The 12,780-nt window shown below is 42.4% G+C and overlaps 1 protein-coding gene across 2 annotated transcripts in view; it reads left to right on the top strand.

The window, feature by feature from the left end:
• Positions 1 to 8,881, top strand: part of LOC147677768 (V-type proton ATPase catalytic subunit A-like) — a 67,181-nt gene extending 58,300 nt beyond the window's left edge. For both annotated transcript variants that reach the window (XM_086945420.1, XM_086945421.1), the window contains 7 exons: positions 646 to 768; positions 1,174 to 1,288; positions 1,841 to 1,904; positions 3,872 to 4,075; positions 6,607 to 6,701; positions 7,922 to 8,093; positions 8,676 to 8,881. In XM_086945420.1, coding sequence (XP_086801546.1) covers positions 646 to 768; positions 1,174 to 1,288; positions 1,841 to 1,904; positions 3,872 to 4,075; positions 6,607 to 6,701; positions 7,922 to 8,093; positions 8,676 to 8,768 — 866 coding nt within the window. In that variant the 3' untranslated portion in view covers positions 8,769 to 8,881. The remainder of the gene's footprint in view (positions 1 to 645; positions 769 to 1,173; positions 1,289 to 1,840; positions 1,905 to 3,871; positions 4,076 to 6,606; positions 6,702 to 7,921; positions 8,094 to 8,675) is intronic.
• The last annotated feature ends 3,899 nt before the right edge of the window (positions 8,882 to 12,780 follow it).

The following is a 12,780-nucleotide window of genomic DNA, read 5'->3' as shown; positions in this document are numbered from 1 at the left end:
TAAAAAGTGATATTACAAATAAGGATGGGCGGAACTCGTGGAGATACCTGAAAACTATGCAAGATTTTGGTGAGTTCCGCAAACGGGTTGAATCGACACGTCGTACTGATTTTTAGCACCAGAGCTTGTTACATGCTACAAAATCAGCATGAATGGCAAAACGGGCCTGCCATATGGTGCTGCTTCTTTGCTGTCGCTCAAGGAGATTTTGTATTGAGTGGCTGTTTACTCACCACGGACAGTCGCAACTGCACTCATTGCAGAAATCTCTCTGGGTGTTGCCCTATTGCCTGCAAATCATGCTAGTGGAACAATTCTCGCTCGTGAGAAGAAACTTTGCCATGTCACAATTTGTAGAGATTTGCCATAACTCTGAATTTCAAGCATAATGTTATTCAGAGTGGGCAAAACTCTGCGACTCCACTGATGGATCAGAATTTATCGCATACCCCTAATTACAAACAGTACATTTACATCAACAAAGACAAACTTAAAATAAAAATAAAATAAAAATATGACCTATGTATGTCCTTTCTACTATTCATTAGTTATGATTAAGCATTGGAATCCGCTTGCTTGATCTTCTTACAGATATCCATAGGCAAGCTGTATTTAACCTTTGTGCGTTTCTCTCTTTGCTTGAAGGAATTACCCTCTCTGAGTATTTCCGAGACATGGGATACAACGTCAGTATGATGGCTGACTCAACCTCCAGATGGGCTGAGGCCCTCAGAGAAATCTCTGGACGCTTGGCTGAAATGCCAGCAGGTAATTTCTTCCACCAGCCCCTCAAACTTTGTTCAATTATATGATTCATAATAATAAATGTTTTCTTTGCTGTAAATCTAGTTTGCTATCAAACTCTCTAAGCCTGCAGCACTCAAACACATCTGCAATTTTACAAGAGGTCCTTTCGGTAAAGAGTTTGACCAGGAATTTATTGATATAAATAAACTCTAGACTAGAGAGATTTCCTATTGCACCTTGTTCTTCCAGTGGCTCCAATCCTCTTTTTTCATTGGTAAGATCCTACATATAAGGAACTTCATTCAGACCTTCCCAGCAGTAGTCACTCCATTTTGGCACATCACTACAATTTAAGATGTAATACACAAGTTCAGAATGAAGATATAACTTCTGTCTTTAACCAGAGCATCTCATCCTTTTCTTTAGACAGTGGCTATCCTGCCTACCTTGGTGCCCGGTTGGCATCTTTCTATGAACGTGCAGGTCGGGTGCAATGTCTTGGTAGCCCCACACGCGAAGGGAGTGTCAGCATCGTTGGGGCGTAAGTTTCATATCGTTGTAGTTCAGCATTTCACCATTTACATGTTAGAGTATATTATTTTTTGAAATTCCATTCAATATTGAAGTCAATTTCTAATGGCCTATACAATTTATATATTACTTTACACTTTAAATAAGTAAGTCACATACATTTTAGTATTTAAATTACAGCATTATTTTAGAATTTGTAATATCATACTGTAACTATATCAACCCACACAAGATGTATACATTTTTTAATGAAGCAGTACATGTATGTTATTCTAAAACATCTTTGTATTAATTTTACTAGATACCCCTGTACTTTTAATTTCTGAAGTTTCAAATTCTTACATTTTCATTAAAGGCGATTGAACTGAGTAAAAAGACCTATAGCTGGATGGATATTTTTGGATGGAATTGTTCTGATAGTGTGGCAAAACAATATGTAGTTTTCATTTATCAAATATAGGAATATGGTAAATCGTGTTATCCCATGAACCCAATGTTGGGTTTAGTTGGTGAAATTGCTAATATAAATCTATGCATGTTATGTATTTTCTGTTTTTCTTAGTGTGTCTCCTCCTGGAGGTGACTTCTCTGACCCTGTGACCTCTGCGACCCTAGGTATTGTTCAGGTAAGTTATTCTATGGTCTTGAATCTGACAGAGCAGGGCATGCCAACAAGATGCCGATGTAATGCGTTATCTAAGATACATTAACTGAGGAGTTCTGTATAAAGCGTGAAATTGACAACCAATGCCACTGGAAGTATGTGCCCTGAAGAGCCTTACTATCCAGCAGGTTGACTATTATGTAGCAACAAAAGCCACAGTATATTACATGATGTGGCACAATTTGTGGCAATATTTCACCATTTTATCATTTGAACACATATTAATACTGTCTGAACAAACGTTAAACTTCATAACTAACAGTTTAGCACATGAATGCAGTACTTGTGAGTGGAAAGTTGACCAGTAAATATTCACAGAGGGTCTTGTCGCTGCTCGACACCATGTGTTGCACTTTGTTAGTAACTTTTGATCCATTTGAGCTTGAATTCTGGAACTTCAGCAACAGGTGTTTGATCATGGAGCCAATATATCTATCAGTGGTTATTAACCCCTTTACTGCTAAGGCATTATTTTTATTGCCATTTACTTTCCATTGAAATCAATGGAAAGTCCATGACGAGTTACCCTTGTCATTAGCGGCGAAGAGGTTAATACTACCAGCATTAAAATACTGCTCATTCCAGAAGATCAAAGGACCCACTGTTGATTGCATCACCCACAGTCGATTCTACTGAATTATCACAGATGAAAAAAATGCCCACCAGTTGTAAATTCTTTACCAAGTTCTTTACTGCTACCTGAAATAAGACCATCACAAATTATTATAACTTAAGTTCTAAGAAGGTCATAAACACTTTTAAATCAGACTAGCTTCCTTCACCTGAGCTATATAGTATGTGTGTTCAAGTTTCAAGAACGTATTTGTTCAATAATTTTAGTACAAATGTTTTAATCAACTAAGCACTTAAAACTATACCTGAAACGGCTGTGTAAGGTCCCTGCAGACTCACATTGATAACCAGTATCCTTATTATCCATTGGTGGTTAAGCCATTGTGCCAGGGGTAACATGGAACATCAGCACTATAAAAACACCACCTTTCAGTGCTAACTTCAGCTGAGTGGTCATTTAACACCATGGGTATTTAATCTAGGATTGATCCCAAAATACGCCATGCCTCACATGTTTCTTTTCCTGCCCAAAAAATGAGTCTGGGACTGATGCATGTGCACATAAATAGCTATAAGTAAGCAACGGTGAGATGATAAAGGAAAATATCATTGTTACGTATGAAAAATAATACAATAAATAATACGCTCCCCAATCCATCACTTTGGCTACATCATTTTTTGGCTTAACCAACACTTCCTGAGTGCTCTCCTTTCTCTTATAATGGAGATAGCAGATTGCCTGGATCAGAACAGAATCCAAGACAGTGCCCTTCTTCAGGGTTTGTGGTTAAAGAAGTAATCTGCAGCTTCTTTACCAGAATTGTGTGAGTCAGTCTGACATTCTAGCGCACTCATTTACCATCACTCTAGCTCAGGTCGTATTTATGGGTATGTATTCCACTTGCCTTTTGCACTCTTGGCCCTACGCCACATTGTAACATAGTCACACAACATATCATAAGTATCCCAAAGAACATCAGGCCTGAATCTATGAACATTGTCAATAGGGTATAGGTAGTATTCCTTCCATGTTAATTTTAGTGTTGTAAAGGCCCAATAGGGCACAAAAAGCACATTCCTCATTTTCCTAAAAGAGGGCATGAGTTCTATATAAAGATGTACTTCATATCTGAAAATGATGCTATCAATGGGTGGCATGTCAACAAGGTAGGATTGCAGACAGATGATGGTGTAAGCTTACACCGTCACCCAGTGATTGGGCCAGGTACGTAAGCTCCCGAGAGTGATTCTACATAGACATAGACTATTAACTCACCTACCAGCATCCTGCATGATAGAGCACTGTAATGTATTATGCCTAAAGCCATTAATTGGTGCATGCACTGTCACGCTCAGGTGTTTTGGGGGCTGGATAAGAAGCTGGCCCAGAGGAAGCACTTCCCTTCGGTAAACTGGCTCATCAGCTACAGCAAGTACTTACGGGCGCTGGATGACTTCTACGAGAAGAACTACCCCGAGCTGGTGCCACTGAGAACAAAGGCCAAGGAGATCCTGCAGGAAGAGGAGGATCTTGCAGAAATTGTCCAGCTAGTCGGAAAGGTAAGGACCTGCAAATGACGGAGTGTCTGATGTCTTCGACCATGCGATCCGCTACTAGCTCAGATTAAGATGTGCATCACACGACTATTGTAAAGCAAGGTTGGTTACTTTTTTAATGTAAAATTAAATTAAAAGTTCATTTTTGGAGTCTAGTTGAGCTTGGATAACTCAATACATTATCATATCAGTGAATACTCATTACATGAACACATTTGCTTTATACAGCTATCTAACCCTACATCAAGTTCATTAACATCAAACTACAATTATATTGCATCCACTACATAGCCCACCTCCACTCTGTTAAAGTAAGTATAGATTTGTTGTTCTTCAATCCTCATCTGCATACGCTGCACACACATGGCGTTTTTGTGATAAGGTTGATGCTGCAGTTGCACCATTTATGTGATTAAATATAGCACATTCCATATATTTAACACTGACCCTTTCTGTGTTTATTACCTCGCTATATACTCTTTTGCTCATTAAATGTGATAACTGAACATTTTAAGTGGTGGTATTGAAGTCAGGACTGTTGGGAGACTGAAGGCCACCCTATGCAGATCAAGTTCTTGGGATTTCTATCCCAATCCTCCTTTGGCTCAGTGAATCTTCCTACTCCTTTTTCAAGTAATCACCTTTGGCAAGTGGAATACTAGATCTGTTCTGTGGTGCTTCAGTGAACATGTCTACTTCTGCTTCCCTTCTACTGGGAAGGAGAGAACTGTCTACCCTGTGAATGGCTTAGAAGAAGGACTACTTAGAGCCGATGAGAAGTTGGGCAAAACCCACAGACAGTGGGGTATTTTTCCAATAAGTAGGCCTTAAAATGCAACTGATCCTGAGAAAGGCATCACCCAAGGTATCGATCTCAGTCCAGCCCATTACATACAGCCAAATCGTGCATTCACTCTCACACTAAATTAGCATTTATTTTGCCACCAGACACCAGAAAATGTTTATTTTGGAAGGTTTCCAAAGCATATAAAGAACACAGAATCAAACAATAGACACAGTTTAAAAAATCTAGTACATGTAAAAAAACAATAAGATACAAACCAAACCATCAGCACAATCAAAGAGCATTAAAAAGTGTGTGATACCATCCACATTTATAAAAGGTCTTATTTCATCAGGCCACTAGACTCCCAAGGTGGGTTTCCTCGTAAATATAAACTTGATAAAGTGCAAAGTGCCCTCAGAAATTAATAAAATCAATTTCATCAACCATGGTTTAATTTGTATCTGGTTTTATTCATGTATTAGATTTTTTTAAACTGTGTTTATTGTCGTATTCTGTGTACTTTATATGCTTTGGAAAGACTGCGAAATAAAGAATTTATAGAGTTATACATTTATTTTGCCAATATCAAATCAAACAAAGGCTAGGTCGTGAAATATGAGGCCAAGACTACCAAAGCATGGTACTTTATGTCCTAGAAAAAGGTTTTTGGACAACTGTAATTGTGGATTTTTTTATTGACAACTGGAGTTGGGAGCACATTTTTTGAATAGCTGAAAATCAGGGCTTAGTGCATGTTAGTGTCTTGTTAGTATTTGCCTCAAAGCAGTGGCAAGGTACCTGCCCATTCCATATTCCTAGGAATAAAGTATCACCGGAGGGAGAGAGGGATGAGAAACCCACGTGTGAACTTCTTGGAAGTGCTCGTTTGCATTTAGGAGAGTTTTAGGGCGTGTGAGAGGTGCCCGGCATCAACCTTTGCTCCTAATTGCCCTCTCCTTGGTAACAGTGATTAGAAATAACACAAATAGTGAGGATTTAAATGTGCTATATATCAAAGTGTGGCCTGCAATGAAAGAACATATAATGACTTAATATGAAAGTGCCCCAGGGCGCAACAAGCATGTGCCTCAACTTGTTTGCCCTCCCATGGCACTTTTGGTATTACAGAAAGGGCCGCGGATGCTTGTAGACTCGCTCTGCAGGATAGATTGTTGCTGGTGCTAAATGTGCACCAGTGTAATAGGGGTTTGATCCTTCATTTTCATGTGGGTGGTGTGGTCCCATGCAAATGAGGGAACCCTTTACTTTATTGCCGACATCATATTACAGATGCTGACACAGAGGCAAAGAGGAGGCAATCCTTAGAGGTGCCTCGGGCGGTGCCCCTCCCCCATTTGTCACCCATTGGAAGGGGGGAAAGGGGGAGATCCTGTATTCCCTAGACACCCTCATGCAGTCACTCACTACACTTGTCTCCATGGAGGTCCCTGCTTCTCTTTGAAAGTGAGGCTGGTTGCCACCTGGATAGTGAAAGGTGGACTGGTTTCTTCGATCCATCTTTCCAAGACTGCCCTGTTCCAATATCAGGCATGGGTTTGCGCCTGAACTGAGAACAATGTACTTGCTGGGATACAATGTTGTGTCCCGGTCTGACTATGTTGGGCTCCTAATGCTTCAGTCTATAAGCGGGTGGTGCTGTATTCCATTTGCCACTGTACATGGATCCTTTCAAGTACCAGATGGTTGAACTAACAGGTACATATTTGTTGTCTCTCCCTATACATAGGGCTCCTTAGCCGAAGCTGATAAAATCACCCTAGAGGTTGCCAAGCTGCTTAAGGATGACTTTCTCCAGCAAAACGGCTACTCGGCGTACGACAGGTAATGGTCTACTTTGTGTGAGTGAAAGAGTATTCTGTTATCTGGCTTTTGCCTGGAATTTAGACTGCTCTCTATTTGCATTCACCTCCAAATATCAGCTCTGAATAGAACCTGCCAATGTGTAAATGATCAACATTAAAGTTCCAAAGTTTGAAGATCACCATAGAAAGCACAGATGCGAACAAGGTCGTAACAAACTTTTTTAGATGTTCTTCCAAGATGGAAGCTACTGATGCAAAGCTTACATCTGATAAGACGTCTCCATGGTGGACCAAGTTGGATTGCCAATCAGGGTTTTCCATTTCAAACCTCAGTCCTTTCACCTAGTCACCAGTTTTATCTTCCAATTAGTAGCCTGATATCCAAACCTTAATCTTTCCAAGAATAATAATAATAATCTTTATTGCGTGATTTAAAAATAAACCATTGCAAGTACAAAACATTTAAAAGGTTCAAGATTGCATTTAGAATGTTAAATTCATTAAAAGTCAGTATGTATAGATGATAACAAATGAAACTTCCATTTAAAAAGTCATATTCATAAAAAGCCAGCAACAGCAAGTAAAATTTGGCAGCATTATGTAAAATTTGGCAGCATTATATTCCATTATATGTTTTTCTGTCCAAGATATCAGCAGATACGTAGGAGGTGGATAGGACCAATTTGCCTCAATTTAGGAGCAAGCAGCATCAGATTGCGTATAGAATTCTAACAGCAGACGTATCAGGGGCGATAGTTTTTGCTGTTAGCCGCTTTTTATTTGCCTTCTGGATAATCCGACAGAAGCTTTTATCATAGCTTGCACTGTAAGATTGACTGTCTCATGTTGTACATGTATTCTATGTATTGTGAACTGCAGGAACGCTCCCTCCCTTATAATGCATTTGCACGTAGAATGGCTCACAGTAGGAAGCCAGCCCTACAATTGTTTTTTTATGTATTCTGATGTATGCTTGGCTGACCAATTCAATAGCCCTCTTTTTTTAATTGTCATTTGTAAATATATTTGTTATTATATTTTTAGACTGTAAATAGACAATTGTTTTTACTTATTGTACACTTTGATGGTTTTCGAACAAATAACCGAATAAAGCTATTTGATGATGATGATAAATCAGTCACAGACTTTCAATCCACGCCTTAACGCTGTCTATTATTGGACACATCTACTATCTGCAATGCATGATCAAATTTTGCTCTCCGATACCTTTGTTTCTAGGTTCTGCCCTTTCTACAAGACTGTTGGAATGCTGCAGAACATGATGGCATTTTACGACATGGCGCGGCATGCAGTGGAGGCCACAGCCCAAGCTGAGAACAAGATCACTTGGGGGCTGATCAGGGAGCAAATGGGAGACACCCTCTACAAGCTTAGCTCCATGAAATTCAAGGTAGGACTCAGGTGCCATTTCCACCGTCAAAGCGCCCCTACGGCTTAGTACAAATTCCTTTGTTGATGGGCTACTATTATATAATGATGGCCTCTAAACTTGATGTCAATATTATGTCAATATTATGACATTTTGTTTCTTCAATTAGATGCAATATTCCATGATTCTTATTACCTGATGTTTAAAGATTAAAGTTGAAGATTCTGGGGATGAAATATTCGATAATGTTGGTATCCTCCCAAGCAACAGGAATTCCCAAATTTTTGTCTGTGGAATGGGTAATGGCATTCCGATCTAGGATTACTGGGTCCCTGTCTGCAGGTCATCTATGATTCTGAAGACCTTTCCATTCAGACTTGCTACCTTCTCTAAATAGGTGGTCATTGGGCCATGGTGGGTGATGCGTGGAGCCGGTAAGGTCGGGCTGGTGTGGCCAGAGGCAGGATAGGCTCCGCTATGACTGCTGTGGAGCTAGAGCAGCTTTGCCTCTCACAGTTCTGCTTTTAGGATTGTTGGCATGGACCATGTACATTGCAATAATCAGAAGGTGCTCTACCTATAATTTATCTTCCTTTTTTGCAGGACCCAGTGAAAGATGGAGAGGCCAAAATCAAAGCAGATTATGCCCAACTCCACGAAGAGATGCAAAATGGATTCCGAAGTCTAGAAGACTAAAAAAAGATGAAGTCGAATTAGAGCTGCTACTTGTCCTCTCACTTATCTCTGCTTTTATGAAAAAGTCCTTTATTTAAATGTAATGTAAAATAATAAATCCCACATTTTCTCTATATCACGTGTTGAATGAATTTACATTAAATGTACCAGAAGTTGTGTTTTTTTTTCTCAGCTCGAGATGGTCAATCAATGCTCAGGTATGTGAAAAAGTGCCAGTCTCTCAGAGTCGATTGTGTGGAGGAGATTTCGTGGAAAAATGTTGAGCTTTGAACTTACAATTTGCACACCTTAAACTACATTTTATCTCGGCTCAGTAAGATAAGGGAGCTTGCCATTACCAAATTATCCTGGGAAGATGTTCATGACCTCTCAGAAGACGATTTGCTTTCCAGTTTTCGAGGTGGATTTAGTCTGGGAATGTTAGTCCTCCAGGCTGGATAGGATGTTACAGATTTCGGTTGCCTATGATGGTTATGACTTGTATAGCTGAAGGGAAGTGGTAGTGAGGGGTGTATTTGCAAAATTTGTTGTGGATAAATGTGTTTCTTGAAGGCGATTCTTTACCTGCCCAGAAGCTGGTCGAAAATCTTGAAGATCTGCTCCATGTATTGGAAGAGCGGTGGCCCTAGAGTTCCCAAGATGACTACACCCAAGTGAGGCTTCTTGTGGCGGGGACACAGTACAACACCATCCAGCCGTACACACCTTATAGAGAGTGGCAGAGATCAGCAGCCCTGCCTAGATGAAGCTGTGCGCTGCCTGAGCGGCTGTGGAGTCCACAGCAAGAAAGCTTGGCCTGATATCTTCATCCTGGGCTGCAACCTCAGATCCTAGCAAATAGCGGACCCCGGGGCCTGATCGTGTTACGGAGGCCGCAAGGCAATGCTGACGTGTTGCCGCTCACACTGTTTGTCCCTCGGAGATGCTAAGCTGAAAAGGGCCGGCTGGGGGGTGTTGGATTAGCAGTGCAGCTGTTATTGTGTTTCATTTTGACACCCCAGACCTGGCCTGTCCATGCCGAGACCCTGAGCACTTAGCCCCATCCAGTGGCCAAGAGCGACTGCAGATCCGATAGCACCCTGAGGAGCAGAGAGGGACAGCCCTGTAATTGGCCTACAGGTGGGAGTTGCCTATAGCACGCGAAGGCTGCCCACACCATGCTGGCCCGGGGGCAGCAGAGCCTATAGCTATCCCTGGATCCTGTATTGCTGACATATGCCTGAGTCCCCCCCACCGCAATGGTGAACCGACTACACCCAAGCAATACTTACTGGTGAGATGGTCCTCGACAGACAGAGGTTTCTCTAGTCTGGATTCCCCTCGCAAAGGAACCTCACCAGCATGAAATACTACTGGTAAAGCCAGTGGTATTGAGGCCCCACCAAATCCTCAGCAGCAAAAATGGGTAAAGGAGACCATGAGCAAGCTAAACTATCATTTGAAGCAAAGCTGATCCACTGGAAGAACTAGGCACCTCCCAAGTGGCTGGGGCAATGTGAAAGATCAATAAATCAAGTTGCTCCTGCTACAGATGCAAAAAAGTCTCTCCTCCGTAGATGGCAAATTAGAAACGCTCACGGCCAGAATGGACAAGATTACTGTTCAGTTGGGCATGCAGGAAAGTCATATATTAGATGATGAGACTAGGATATTGACACTATAGGACGACACGGCTGACCACGGTAATAAACTCACTGACATGGCAATGGTCCTAAAAAGTAATTCAGGGCAGGAACGCAGACCGAAAGTCCACGTTCCGATGGGACAATCTCCAGCTAATAGGCCTGCCGGAATCTACCAACAATGGTATCATGGTAGCCTACACTGAAACTCTCTTTAGGTTGCTTTTTGGTACTGAACATCTCTCTTCCCTGTTCGCAATAGAGCAAGCGTATCACTCTCTGGGACCGGACACTGCACCTCCCCCTTGACCCATAATTGCAAGACTCCTCAATTTAGAGAACCTAGACAACATCTTGAGGTTTCCAAGCGAGAAGGAAGACCTAATACATGAAGGAAGCACTCTCTCTATATTCCCGGCCTCACCCTGGCCGCCCAGACGGCGAGACAGGAATATCTACTATTAAATCGCAAACTACAGTGTGCGGCCATCCCCTATGCCATGCTTTACCTGCATATCTGAAGATAACGCACCGCAACAGGTCACACGTATTTCAAGACCAGCAAGGTCTCCGAATCCAACACAAAACCCAAAGAACAAGGCTTTAGATCGGATGATGTGTAAAGCAACACTAACTGGATGGGAGAAAAGCTCGCCTATGGATCCTTCACACTGTGCGACCTGATTAGCCGCACAGACTGATATGAGACAGACCGCAGGGGCCCCCGCTCTGCAGAACATTTAAAACAATTCACAAAATGCACGGATATCACTGATCGGCCAAAGAGGACCTCTTGCATCAGACATTGTGGATTGCAAATTGCTACACTTGCCCACTTCCCAAACGCCTCTAACATGTGTTTTTCCCACACTGGTAATCCCTCATGTAATTGTGATTATTGTTTTAAACGTCAAATTTTTGCTTGTGCTACTTTGGCGCGGGATGGGAGGGTGGAGTGGGGCGGGGTTTACTAGCTGGTTGGGACGGCTAGTGTGAGAGGAGGGTGGGGGATCATTAGAACGCACAACACCACATGCAGGAACTGCCTTTTCACAAACAGCAGGGACCACCATAACACATGGACACCCAGAGTGGCCAGGAGCGGCTCCTCTGTTATGGCAGAGGGGCGTCACCCTCCCTGCTGAAAGCCAGCAGATGCAAAGGAAAAAAATAAAATTATAATAAAAGATTTAATTATCTTTTTTTTTTTTTTTAGCCATGCAGGCTGCAAGCTGAGGGAGGGTCATGGCCTCCCATACTGACATTGCAGCACCAGGGAGGAGGGGGAAGTGGTGGACACTGTCAAGAGCACATGACGGTTTGGCCGGCCTCTGGGGCCAGCCAAATTGTCATGCACACTTAGCCTTTCTCCACCCGAGCTGTGTTGTACAGCTAAGTGGAGAAACAAACGCTGCCTCCCAGACCATGCCTGAGCGTCGAATCGAGGCGCTCAGGCCAATCCCAGCGCTGCTCACATGCTGGAAATAGTATTCCCTGCTTGGGAGCTGGGAGCCTGCGCACTGTGCAGCAGCCTCCTGACAAGGACGCCAGGATCGTAGCAAGGCGGCAGCCGTCGGAGCAGATATGTTTTATTTTCTTTATGAATACATCTGTTTATTGTTTATTTTGTGTTCCCCCACATCACCACTTAGCAGTAAAAGTGGCTGCTACTGAGGTTGGCGTGAGATAGTGCGGAGCCCTTGCGAGCTCCGATCCCATTCCTCTTCCAATTTGACTAATCTGGCCTGGAGAGTCTGGCGACTTAACACCCCCCAAAAAGATTAGAAAGGTACATACCTAGACAGGCAGCACATAGATATCACTCTCCTCCAAGAGACATGCATAGATAACCTGGGCAGACTCTGCTTTGCAGCTAAATGGTGTACCCACAAAGCACTTATGATCTACTCCTCCTACTCCCCCGACACAGCCTGTTGGTCAGACATGGCTTCCAGTTCCAGCTACTTCATGTGCTCAATGACTTATAACTTGCTTTTAAGCCATAATATGTGAATGGCACATAATGTTTCTTAGTACATATGGCCCAAACACCAACGAAGCAGACTTTCTGGGACAGGTCTGGCTAAATTGCGCTTTGGTGACCCCCACACCATATTGTAGGGTGTCGACATTAAATTGGGTCTTTGTAAACAAGTTGACTGCTCAAATCCCAATCACTGCATACACACACACCACAAATCCGTAACTGTGTTGACCACCATCATAGCCAATGGAGGAGTAATTGACATATGGCGACTAAGACATCAAGACGCTAGGGAATTAATGCACATATCTTCAGCACATGCAACTTGGGCACAATTTGACGTTCTGGCTGGGCACAAGTGAGGTATGTCCAGGGTGAAACAGGTGGAACACCTTCCCATACGCTG

This window comes from Lissotriton vulgaris, chromosome 12, assembly GCF_964263255.1.
Source record: "Lissotriton vulgaris chromosome 12, aLisVul1.2, whole genome shotgun sequence".
Lineage (NCBI taxonomy): Eukaryota > Metazoa > Chordata > Amphibia > Caudata > Salamandridae > Lissotriton > Lissotriton vulgaris.
The sequence above is the reverse complement of the archived record's forward strand: the minus strand, read 5'-3'. Positions and strand labels throughout refer to the sequence as shown.